This window comes from Perissodus microlepis, chromosome 22 (assembly GCF_051167445.1).
Source record: "Perissodus microlepis isolate ML-2025 ecotype Zambia chromosome 22, ASM5116744v1, whole genome shotgun sequence".
Taxonomy (NCBI): domain Eukaryota; kingdom Metazoa; phylum Chordata; class Actinopteri; order Cichliformes; family Cichlidae; genus Perissodus; species Perissodus microlepis.
Genome location: NC_140481.1, coordinates 8,074,053 through 8,086,301, shown reverse-complemented (window position 1 = coordinate 8,086,301; position 12,249 = coordinate 8,074,053). Strand labels below are relative to the sequence as shown.

General features: G+C 47.3%; 1 protein-coding gene across 2 annotated transcripts in view; it reads left to right on the top strand.

Moving 5' to 3' along the window:
- The window catches only part of arid1ab (AT-rich interactive domain 1Ab), a 58,004-nt gene extending 45,962 nt beyond the window's left edge, over positions 1-12,042 (top strand). Inside the window, exons 7-20 of one of the 2 annotated variants that reach the window (XM_084918490.1) lie at positions 349-519; positions 1,024-1,324; positions 2,886-3,034; positions 3,175-3,272; positions 3,356-3,565; positions 3,700-3,904; positions 5,732-5,864; positions 6,237-6,412; positions 6,501-6,627; positions 6,751-6,870; positions 7,051-7,147; positions 7,318-8,137; positions 8,424-8,554; positions 8,651-12,042. In XM_084918490.1, the coding sequence (XP_084774616.1) occupies positions 349-519; positions 1,024-1,324; positions 2,886-3,034; positions 3,175-3,272; positions 3,356-3,565; positions 3,700-3,904; positions 5,732-5,864; positions 6,237-6,412; positions 6,501-6,627; positions 6,751-6,870; positions 7,051-7,147; positions 7,318-8,137; positions 8,424-8,554; positions 8,651-10,582 (4,670 nt within the window). In that variant the 3' untranslated portion in view covers positions 10,583-12,042. Of the gene's footprint in view, positions 1-348; positions 520-1,023; positions 1,325-2,885; positions 3,035-3,174; positions 3,273-3,355; positions 3,566-3,699; positions 3,905-5,731; positions 5,865-6,236; positions 6,413-6,497; positions 6,628-6,750; positions 6,871-7,050; positions 7,148-7,317; positions 8,138-8,423; positions 8,555-8,650 lie in introns of both variants that reach the window. The other variant, XM_084918489.1, reaches the window with a different exon arrangement.
- The last annotated feature ends 207 nt before the right edge of the window (positions 12,043-12,249 follow it).

The following is a 12,249-nucleotide window of genomic DNA, read 5'->3' as shown; positions in this document are numbered from 1 at the left end:
TCTGCAAGCACTCCCCCAGGCTGTGCTTCTAAATAAGAATGTGCTCTACTTGCCAGGTCAAATGAGAGCAGGCAGACACACTGTACTGTGTTGTGTTTGTGAGGAAGTGAAGAGCATAAGCCATAATGTGTTGTGCAAATGTATGCTAAAGCAGATGTAGCGTGGAGTTTTTTGTTTTTGTTGTTTTTTGTTTATTTTCTTGTTTTTTTTTTAACATTAAGTGTTTAACATAAGATACAATAGGCATCTAATTATTACCACTTAATATTGGTTGCAGAATTAATCAAACTTTGATATGTGTGTGTAAAAAGTAACAGTGTTGCTTAATGTTCCCTGTCTTTTCTCCAGTGTACATGCGCAATCCTCAGATGCCTCCTTACGGGTCCCCTGGACAGCCTGGCTCGGCCTTATCTCCACGCCAGTCTTCAGGAGTCCAGATGCATGGTGGGATGGGCCCTTATCCTCAGAACAATACCATGGGAAACTACGTCCCTCAGGGGGGCCAGTACGGCCCGCCAGGTGAGACATGAGGCTGTGAATCTTGGGTGGTGTTGCTTTGAGGGCCTTCTGTACAGCAGGAAAAATAAGAGTGCAGTGTCTCCGCTCTGTCAAATCAAGCAGACTTTTTTTTCTTTTTTTAATACTAAAAATATTATGAATGAGTTTACAGTGGTTGTCCTGTGACCATCACAGTTTCATAGATAGCCCAGATTTTTTTTCTAAGAGGCTTTGAAGTTTCCTCTCACTTCTTACATTCATGAAATTATATCAGTGCACTTTGAAGTCTCAGATGGTTTCTGTGGGCTTTGAAGAAGTTCTGCTATGAGTCATAGCAGAGAAAGGCGGGAGCCAGATAAAGCCCGCTTCATCAGGCTGCTTGTTCTGACAAGCTGAGGTAAATTTAGAGCCGGACTGGTGAAACTCTTTATCCCGTCAGTGACAAGTGACTAGATGAAATCTGTTTTAGGCTGAAACACAGCAGGAGCGCATGAAACTCTAAATGTTGATCTGTAACACTTTCAGGTTATCCCAGGCAGCCCGGCTACACAGGGATGCCCAACGCCAATTACCCCAGTGGCCCCGGCATGGGTGGCTCCATGAACCCCATTCCCGGTCAGGGCAGCGGGGCTCCGTATGGAAGCATGCCACCGGGCAGGATAGGTCCTGGGCAGATGGGCACTCGGCCTTACGGTCCTGCCATGGCCTCCAATATGGGCGGCATGCCTCCTCAGGTGGGGTCCGGCATGTGTCCCCCTCCGGTCATGACGAGGAAGGATGGTGGTCCTTCCATGCACCACGGACCAACAAACTCTATACACAACAGGTGGGTGCTCCTGGCTGCATCAGTGACATCTGTGTGAGCCTGTGACTGTTGAGGGTCATTGAATGTATAGCTTTAAGGAGATTTTCTCATCACTTTGGTGTGTGTGTGTGTGTGTGTGTGTGTGTGTGTGTGTGTGTGTGTGTGTGTGTGTGTGTGTGTGTCCTTGGTTTACCTCACACACAATCCAGTCTGTTACATGTTTTGGTGCTTGAGTGGTGGCAGTAGCCCAAACACTTATCTATCACAGAAGAGGAGATGGTCTCTGCAATCACTGAATCACATCCTTCTTAAGCAGGGATGCCTGTTGAGCCTACAGAGCAGCTCTTGTGGGCTTGGCAAATGGTACCCTATGACTTAAATTAATGTTTCCTACAAATGAAACTGAACTCTGTGAAGGAAAAGACATAATTCACTCACGCAAAGTCTGTGTTTGCAGTGGATCCTTTCAGGGATTACTTGTGACTAATTATTAGTTGATTAAATAGGTGATGCTTATGTTTTGATGCTTATGTTTTGTTTTTTAAAAGGAAACACGACCATATTTGGACACAGCCCTAAGGTTGCGTCTATGAAATGTTTTTTTTCTTCTTATTTTTGTACTCTTTGCTCAAATTAAGGTAGAAAAATAGAATGCTAGAATTGCATTCACCAAAAACTGCTGCACAGACATATTGGATGGGCTGGGTAGTACGATTAAGTTGACAGCAAACCATATTATTTGTCAGAAAATTCCATTAAAATTTATCCAAAAGGGAGCAACAGCACAAACACCGTGAGGAAGTCCAGTTCAGAGACTCGAATTAGCAGAGCTGAGACGTAGCTCACCTCCAGCCGCCTGTGTCAACGCATCTGTCAGTCATAGCGGCCATAAAAGTCTCTGAATGTTTAAGTTAAAAACAACAGTCAGTCACTGTGGACTTGTTCTACAGGAAAATATTTATAGAAGCCAAAGCCACATTTTTTGGTATCAGGCTGTGAACACGCTTTTTGAAACATCTGAGTCTGTGGAGACTGACTTTCTTTTGGAGCCAGGTTCAAGTGACCATTGTAGAAACAGCACTAATTTCACTCTGACACAGCCTCGAGATGGTACCATTCATTATCTGGAATAAAATTCTGCAGAACTGCACTGACTCACAGGGATTTCATCTACCTTACCTCCCCAACTTGCTTGTTTACAACTTCTTGTCACAAAGAGTGGGACTGTGTGCCCTGGTAGTGGCAAGTTGCTGCTTGCCGTCTTAGAAACATGTTAACTCAGTTTGACATTAGAAAAATAGAAATAATTAGTTTAACTGACCAGTATTTCTAGTTTCTGCTACAGGGGTGGCAACTTTTAATCATCCTGTTCAGAATCAGAATCAGAAACTTTATTGTCATTGTCATGAGAACAACGCAATTAAGAATGGTCCCCGATCATTGCATCATCCCTAGCAATATCAAAATATAAATAAAACAATAAAATTCAATAAATAAAATTTATATGACTAGTGCGCATCCATTGTTTCTTTTTGGTTATTGTTTTTTAGCATTTCTTCTAATCAAGCATTCTTTTCTGTAGGCCACCCAGCTATCCTAACATGTCCCAGGGCATGATGGGAGCAGGCTCTCCGTATGGCCCAGGCATGAACAGCATGCACAGTATGATAAACCAAGGTGGGCCAGGGCCGTATCCAATGGCAGGAGCAAACATAGCCAACAATAGCCCTGGTGAGTACAAGTGAAACTATAGCCCTGATCAGGTGATTGGAGTACAGCTGCAGGCCTGAGGGTTGTGTCTATAAAACAGTTTTATAGACTGGTAATCGTTTTATTTTTATACCCTTCTGTCATTGCCCCCGTTCTCCCAGGAATGGCTCCAAGTTCAGAGTTTGGCATGGACAAAATGAATCCTGCTCCGAAGATGAACAACAAAGTGGACGGGACTCCCAAGCCAGAATCCAAGAAGGTACACATTCAAAGTCCAGCTTTTTTCCCCCCGCCCTCCTTTTTTCTCGTTCTTACGATTTTCTTCCGTCACCCGTCCAACAGAAGTCGAGCTCTTCCACCATCACCAATGAGAAAATAACCCGTCTGTACGAGCTTGGCCCGGAGCCAGAGAGGAAAATTTGGGTGGACCGATACTTGGCCTTTGCTGAGGAGAAAGCCATGGGCATGAACAATCTGCCCGCTGTGGGCCGTAAGCCCCTCGATCTCTTCAGGCTCTACATATCCGTCAAAGAGATCGGCGGCCTCACCCAGGTACACCTGGACTTCCACCTGAATTTGATGTGAATCGTTCAGATCAGAAGGACGATCGTCGGTGATTTTAAAAAATAAATAAAAAATTTCGTATACAGCTTTCTGAACCACCTCCTTCCTCTCTCGCCCACCAGGTGAACAAGAACAAGAAGTGGAGGGAGCTGGCTACCAACCTGAACGTGGGCACGTCGAGCAGCGCAGCCAGCTCGCTCAAAAAACAGTACATCCAGTGTTTGTACGCCTTTGAGTGCAAAATGGAGCGCGGCGAGGACCCTCCCCCAGACTTCTTCAACACGGACACCAAAAAGAACCAGCCCAAAATCCAGCCTCCCAGCCCAGGTGAGCGCTGCTGCTCCGCTTCACTGTCATGCAGTTTACTGCCTCCTTAGATTTAAAATGCAATGAATGAAGCTTATTTCAGATTTCCCTTTCTCCCTTGGGCGCAGTTTGGATTAAGTACAATTCATCACATCATCTCTGCTCTATTTGCCTCACATCAGCTGTCTATAAACTAGTCTATTTTATTATATCCCATTAATTGCCGTTTTTAAAGCCATTCATAGAGCATTGTTTGTCATCTCATGTAGGAGCAGCCACCCTCCATAAATCGCTGCTCCCCTATATCGTAGGAGTTATAAATGACGGCGGCGTAGCTGTAAGTCCTTTGGACGGTTCCACAAACACATGCCTTGGGGGAATAGTCCTTGGCATTTGCACAGGACATGACGAAAGACTTGTCCTTTCCGACTTCCCCACTTTGATTTTTGTGGCAACGGTGATGACAGCAGAATGCTAAATGTTTCAATGAACTGGGTAAAAGTCAGCGGATGAACTGGCGCTCATTCATAGCAGTTGTTAAGGGTGAGGAGGTTGCAGCCAGGAAGGGTCATTGCTTGTTGCATGCGATGCTGTTTATTTTGGAGGGGACTCCTTGTTTATAGCTGCCAGGAGCAACCACACCAGGAGCAACCACATGCTGCTTCAGTCTGGCTGAGACCCAGGCTGTCAGACACGGGGCACTGAGTCAGCGCCAGGGTGTTGTTACAGGAGACATCAGGGTGCTTGTCAGCTGGCATCAGCCCTCTAGTTAGTACGAAAGAAGGGCAGGGGAGGGTTTTGGGGGTGGGGGTGGTGGAGGAAGTAATGGCAGGAGAAAGGCAGGAGGTGATTTGGCGATAGCGATGCTCCGTCAGTGGCGTGTCCTCGCTGCCTGGTGCCTGGCCCTGGGCTACAGCAGCACGGCAACACTCCCTGGAGATTAGTGCTGAGCCAGAAATGATGAATGGGGGAAGAGGGTTTTGTGTGTGTGTGTGTGACTGTGTGTGTGTGTAAAAGTCACACGATTCTCTCTCTGACTCTATTTCTATCATGCCCTCCCTCCCTTCATCTTTAGTAGAGGGAAATCCCTGCCCAGAGGGAGGAGGGGGTGAGGGAGGGTGAGCCAATGAATGTTGTGTGCATGCGTGAGAGCTCGAGAGGCAAGAGGGTGATGTGAGAAAATGTGAATAACTGTGACCTGCCAGTGACCCGGGTGTTGTGTGTGTTTGTGTGTGTGTGCCAGTTTAATGAATGGGAACCTGTGACTCATCAGACTGGCTTGCTAATAGTGAGAAGTCCTGAGCTGAAGTTAAGGATGATTGCTAGTATGTCACACACACAACACAAACAAAATATCAGTCACACACACACACACTCACACATAGCTGGCTGTCTCCTGTCTCTACAGCCCAGGCAGTAATCTGTCACAGTGAGGGTTTACATCACTGTTTCCTGGTGGTTCCTGGAGCCCAGCGGTGTTTGAGGAGGGGGCAGGCATCCTGTGATGAGCAGGAAGATTCAAGATTTTTTGCTGGCTATGCACTCAAAAGCCAGTCAGCTCAACACAAACTGTGTTCCTCTGTGCAGCGCTCAGGAATTTCTTAATGGGATTTAGGATTGCCAAAAGCAGCATGTGCTCTAAAAGCCCCCAGCAGTGTTCTGCCTAACCCGCCTCACTATCAGCTATCAGCTCTTGCCTTTATTCCTCGAGCGAGGAGGAGGAGGAGAGAGGGATGTTCTTTGAATTCTCTGGAATCTCTGAGTGTTACAAACCAGAGCACTTGACTGTTTTTCTTTTGTTTGTTTTTTCTCCCACTTAGTCATTGTGTGTATCCTTGTGTTTTGCAGCTGGTTCTGGATCCCTGCAAGGACCCCAAACCCCTCAGTCCACCACTAGTTCAATGGCAGAGGGGGGAGACCTGAAGCCCCCCACACCAGCCTCCACCCCACACACGCAAATGCCCCCAATGCCTGGCGTAAGGTACGATTCAAAAACCAGTGTCGTGCTTCTGTGGCTTTCGTACTAAAATCTCCACCTGTGGTGAAATTGGATCAGAGAAGCAAGAACTGGAATACAAAAAACAGCAAAATATGCATTAAAGTTATCACTGATGGGGTTCTGTTCACATGTACACACAAACACCAGATTAGTCAACAGGAATATGAAAGGATTATAGTTATAAAGTATGCACTTTGGGCTTAGAAGACTACAGTAAAAACTGTCTTCTGTGTCTTGTTAGAGGGACAGAAAACATTCAAAAAAATAAATCAACAAGAAAACTTAGAAAAGTCTTAATTACTATGAATTTTTCACATTCCACATTTTGCTAAAAAGCCATCTGTTTTCCTACAGGAGTAGTGTTAATCTACAGGATCCCTTTGCTGATGGCGGAGACCCAGCGTTTCCCAGGAGGAACGCCATGACTCCCAACTCTCAGGGCTATCAGCCTGGGATAGGCACCCCGGAGATGATGGGTCGGATGGGTCCCTATGAGTCCAACAAGGACCCTTTTGGAGGCATGAGGAAAGGTGAGCACCGTCCACGTAACCAAACCCCAGATTCTGTAAGGGTTCGTTCATAGCCATAACTAATATTATGTTTGTTTATTTTTAGCAGGGGAACAGTTCATGCCACCCGGCCCCAACAGTGGAATGGGGGAACAGTATAACAGAGGTCCACCAGGCCCAATGGCCAACATGCCAATGAGCCAGAGGCAACAGTACCCGTATGGATATGAACGAAGGTAAATATACTATAGTTGTAAATAAGATAAGATGATTGTGATCTGACCTGTGCCATTTCAGTGTCCTTTTCTCTTTCCAACTAAATCAAATCACTTCATGATTATTGCTCGTTGCTTTTATAGACAAGAGCCAGGCATGGGCCCTGATGTCAACATGGGACCGGGAGCTCCTCAGCCCAACATGATGCCTTCTGGAGCTGACACAGGGATGTACTCGCCTAGCCGTCCTCCACCACAGCAACGGTCTGTACCATTCAGGGCAGAGACTATTCTGTATAAAGATTAAAAGGACAGACATGGTTGCATGTCAGCATTTTGTCAGTGAGATCATTGATAGATTTAAAGATATTTACAGAGTTTCTTATTGTAACTGAATCATTTACTGAAATGAAGAAATATAGTAATCTGAGTGTGTATTTTTAGGCATGAGTCCTATACAAATCAGTTCCCTGGCCAAGGAGCTCCCCCTGGTGGGCCTTACCCAAATCAGCAGCCAGGAATGTATCCACAGCAGCAGCCAGTAAGAACAGTTTGTCCAGCATTTGCAGTACTCCTATTATTACTTGGGTTTCTTTTTTCAGTGTTCATGTAATGTACTATGTTCTGTTCCAGCTGAACAGAAGTATGAGCTGTTGCTAAAATTATTGTGCTCAGCTGAAGATTGTAATGCTTAATTTTGTGTGCTGACAGAACTACAAACGTCCTGTGGATGGTGGGTATTGTCCTCCTGCCAAGCGCCATGAGGGAGAAATGTACAACGTTCCTTACAGTGGGCAGCAACAGCCAGGACCCCAGTCCTCGGGGCCCCAGGGCCAGCAGGACATGTATAATCAGTATAATGCATACCCTGGAGGGGAGCGCCGACCGCCAGGCCCACAGAACCAGTTCCCCTTCCCCTTCGGACGGGATCGAGGGCCGTCATCTGCAGGCCCCAATTCCCAGTCCTCGATGCCTCCCCAGATGATGGCAAGTCCCATGCCTTCAGGCCCCGATGGTTCGCAGGGCCCAATGTGGCAGGGCCGCAATGAGATGGGCTACCCCAACTATCCCAACCGACAGGGACCCCCTGTGTCGGGCCAGGGTCCCGGCTACCACGGCATGAACCGCTCAGAAGATATGATGCCATCAGATCAGCGCATGAACCACGAGGGACAGTGGCCTGGCCATGCCAACCAGCGACAGCCTCCGTTTGTCCCCGCAGGCTCTGGACCACCCATGACCAGATCCCTGCCCTCCACCTACTCGGCTTCCCAAAACCACATTCCTCAGGTGTCGAGCCCAGCATCCATGCCCCGATCCATGGAAAGCAGAACGTCGCCCAGCAAATCCCCCTATATGCATCCTGGAATTAAGGTGCAGAAAGCTGGACCTCCAGTTCCCGCGTCCCACATTGGCCAGGCTCCCGTGCAGCAACCCATGATCCGGCGAGATGTGGCCTTCCCTCCTGGCTCTGTGGAAGCTACCCAACCCCACCTGAAACCCCGCAGGCGGCTCACCATGAAAGACATTGGTATAAAATGTGATTTGCCTGATAACTTGTAACATTACACATGTAATAAACAATATGCTTATGTTTACCTGACCTGGATTTACCATTTGATATTTCTCAGTTTGCGTTAAGACAGCTTTCAGATACGAATTGCGTATTCACACTAGGTGACACAAGTATGTAGTATGTATTGCATGTAGTATGGAGTTAAAGTCCCAAGATTAGTAAACCTTAACATCTTATTTAAAGCTGCAGTGACCGATCATGGTTACTTTTAGTTATATTCATTCTGTTTTTATTTTCAAAGGCACTCCTGAGGCTTGGAGGGTAATGATGTCATTAAAGTCTGGCTTATTAGCTGAGAGCACCTGGGCCTTGGACACCATTAACATTCTGCTGTATGATGACAATAGCATTTCTACTTTTAACCTTTGCCAGGTAGGTTGCACATATCCACAACCTGTTAGCATTTGTTTCTGTCAACATTTCAGAATGACTTGTCAAATTTAGTGACCACCACCTTTGCTTTCACAGCTACCTGGATTTCTGGAGCTGGTAGTGGAGTACTTCAGACGCTGTCTCATTGAGATCTTTGGCATCCTTAAGGAGTATGAAGTAGGAGACCCTGGCCAGCGCACCCTAATAGACCCCAATGCAGCTGAGGACTCTGATGATGAAATTCCCATGCCTGAGGGCGAGGACATGAACTCGGACGAGGAGGACGAAGAGGATGAGGAGGTAGAGGAAACAAAGACCAATCCTGACACTTCTTCACTGGTCCAGGTAAAGGAGGAGGAAGAGGAGGACGAGGAGAACTCCCACAAAGATAAGTCTTCAGAGGATGAGGAAGATGAGAAGGAAAGGGAGTCTTCTATCAAGGAAGCCAATACCTCTACCTCAGGGTTCTCCCACGACCCCAGTATACACTCGGAAAAGCCCAAACAGGCTAGCAAGTTTGATAAACTCCCCATCAAGGTGGTGCGGAAGAAGAATCCCTTCCGGCTAAACCGCTTGTCCAAGCTTGGGCAGCGGCAGAGCTTTGACAGCGGCCTGATACACTGGAGCGTGGGTGGTGGTGACACTACTGAGCACATCCAGACCCACTTTGAGAGCCGGATGGAGCTTCTCAAGCAGCGAAAACAAACAACAGCAGCCGCTGACAACCGCAAGAAGGTCAAGGTGAATGGGACAGCAGCAGAAAACCCAGAGAAGCCTAAATCCAGTGGTGACGATAAGGTTCGGCAGCAGCAGCCCCAGTTTTTTGAACCTCACAAGTCTCCAACAAAGACTACCACGCCTCCTCTTCCCATTGGCGCACCAGTCACTGCCACCATTGACGATGTACTATCCGCTCGCCCGGGGTCGGTCACGGAGGAAGTAGTTCGTGGAGGTGCCGAGGAGCAGAAGGAGAACGGCAAGTATTTGTTCAGCATCAACCCCGATCTCCAGAGCCGCCGCAACATCAAGATCCTGGAGGATGAACCTCACAGCAAGGATGAAATGCCACTTAGCACTCTATCAGACTGGCAGGACTCGCTAGCTCGGCGCTGCATCTGCGTCTCCAACATTGTGAGGAGCCTCTCCTTCGTTCCTGGCAATGACCTGGAGATGTCCAAACACCCTGGCCTCCTGTTGCTGTTGGGCCGCCTGGTGCTGCTCCACCACAGGCACCCTGAACGCAAACAGGCGCCTGTTACCTACGAGAAGGACGAGGAAGACGAAGGCGTGAGCTGCGAGAGAGACGAGTGGTGGTGGGACTGCCTTGAGGTGTTAAGGGAGAACTGCCTGGTCACTCTGGCAAACATCTCCGGCCAGCTGGACCTTTCTATCTACCCAGAGAGCATATGCCTGCCTCTCCTTGATGGCCTGCTCCACTGGGCTGTGTGCCCTTCAGCAGAAGCCTTGGATCCCTTTCCCACGCTGGGGCCCCACGGCTCCCTTTCACCCCAGAGACTGGTCCTCGAGACCCTCAGCAAGCTCAGCATCCAGGACAACAACGTCGACCTCATTCTGGCCACTCCGCCATTCAGCCGCTTGGAGAAGCTCTACGGCTCGCTCGTGCGACTCGTCGGCGAGCGCAAGGTGGCCGTCTGCCGTGAAATGGCAGTGATCCTGCTAGCTAACCTAGCCCAGGGTGACAGCCTTGCAGCACGAGCGATCGCTGTGCAGAAAGGCAGCGTGGGCAACTTACTGGGCTTCCTGGAGGACAGCCTAGCGGCTACGCAGTACCAGCAGAGCCAGAGCTCCCTGCTACAAATGCAGGGTGGACCCCAGTTTGAGCCTACTAGTGTGGACATGATGCGGCGGGCAGCGCGGGCTTTGCACGCCCTGGCTAAGGTGGAAGAAAACCACTCTGAATTCACTTTGTACGAGTCGCGGCTACTGGACATCTCGATGTCCCCACTTATGAACTCTCTGGTGTCCCAAGTAATCTGTGATGTACTGTTTCTGATCGGCCAGTCATGACAGCCGTGGAGAGGTTTCAGCTCTGCCTCTTTCTATTCCCCCTAAACCACCTTTTTGTGTGTGCGCGTGCGTGCGTGTGTCTGTTAGTTGCGCGTGAGTGACAAAAGCAAAACTTTTTTTTTTAGTTTTTGTTTTTTTTTTTTAATTTATGCAAAATCAACTCGGATTCCACTGTCTTTCTTACCCCTGCTTCTCTCTATAAGGAAGGAATATCATGAAGTAGCTGTTGATTTCAAACATCTGAAACTGAAAGAAACTGGCAAAGAAGAACAGACTGGGACCCAGGCATAGGACAGAGTGTGCTGCTGCCCTGTAGAAAGGACTTTTTTTTGTTTTTGTTTTTTTTTTATTGAAAAAAAATCTCCAGAAAGAGAAAAAAAAAAAAGAAAAAACTGTAACCAAAGTTGCTGTCTCGTTTACAGTGAGTTTGGGGGATACACGTGTTCGCTTTCTCCCTCGGGGGAGGTGGGTCGTCAGGGGAAAGAGGGCACAGACTAAACAATATTATGGTTCATGTTTGGAGGCTACATAGACTCATGGACTGTGGTGTGGTATAATTGCTGTAACTTTGGATGCTATATACTCAGCCCCACAGGAACCACATTATTGGCTGTGAACAGATGTCTGTCATGGGAGGCCTGTGCAGTAGATTGTAGGACTTTTTTCTGTACTGTACACCTTAAAAACTGTAAACATACTGTAATAATACTGTTTCACACTGAGATCCGCTGGCTTGGCAGCAAACTGTAGTTTTTAAAACCAGTTTTAGTTAAATGTCGAGAGAGAAAAACGGCTTTCCCCCCAAAGTACGGTGAACCTACAACACCCCGACCTCTTCTCTTTGTCCCTTGATTGTATGACTTGACCCTTATATTCAAAAGTCACCTCTTTAGGACTGGTCCTCAACTCTAGATGCAGTCCAAGCTGCAGTGTATATATGATGTTGTACATTACACTTTCTCTTTCTCGACTTCTGTTGCTCTTCACCGTTTTTAATCTTTGACGAGTTTCCCTGCATCGAGAACGCCATGTGATTACTTGACGCCCGCCCTCTCCGTTACTTCAGCGCCTCACCCCGCTCGTATCACGCTGTGTGAGCGTGGGGACGGGGGTCGTTAAGCTGCTGTCAGATCCAGCGCCACCCCCTCCTCTCAGTAAACACAACTTCAACTTTCTGTTCGTCTGGGTGTAGAGAATATTAACACAAATCGGTTCCATTCGAGCTCCTTCATAAACGACAAACTAGACCTTGATGAAGAAACTGTTTTTATTTTATTTTATTTTTTTCAGTGATGCGGATTCTGCATATTTGTATTTCAGATGATGTAGCTAAAAACTTGATGTAAATTCCTCTTTTTTCCTTTTTTTTGGCTTAATGAATATCATTTATTCAGTATGAAATCTTTATACTATATGTTCCACGTGTTAAGAATAAATGTACATTAAATCTTCGTAAGACATTTGCTGTGGATTTATTTATTATTCTTCTTTACATGGTTCAGGCCGCAGTGAATAAAGCCCTGAATTTTTTATTTGGCTCGCATTTCACTCGCGCTGAGACAATCTGATACGACTAAAGCAGCTCAGAGCGCTTGTGTTTTGCTGACGCTTTTGATATTTACACACGGATGCGGAGACACGGCACATCTCATCTCTGTGCAGTATGC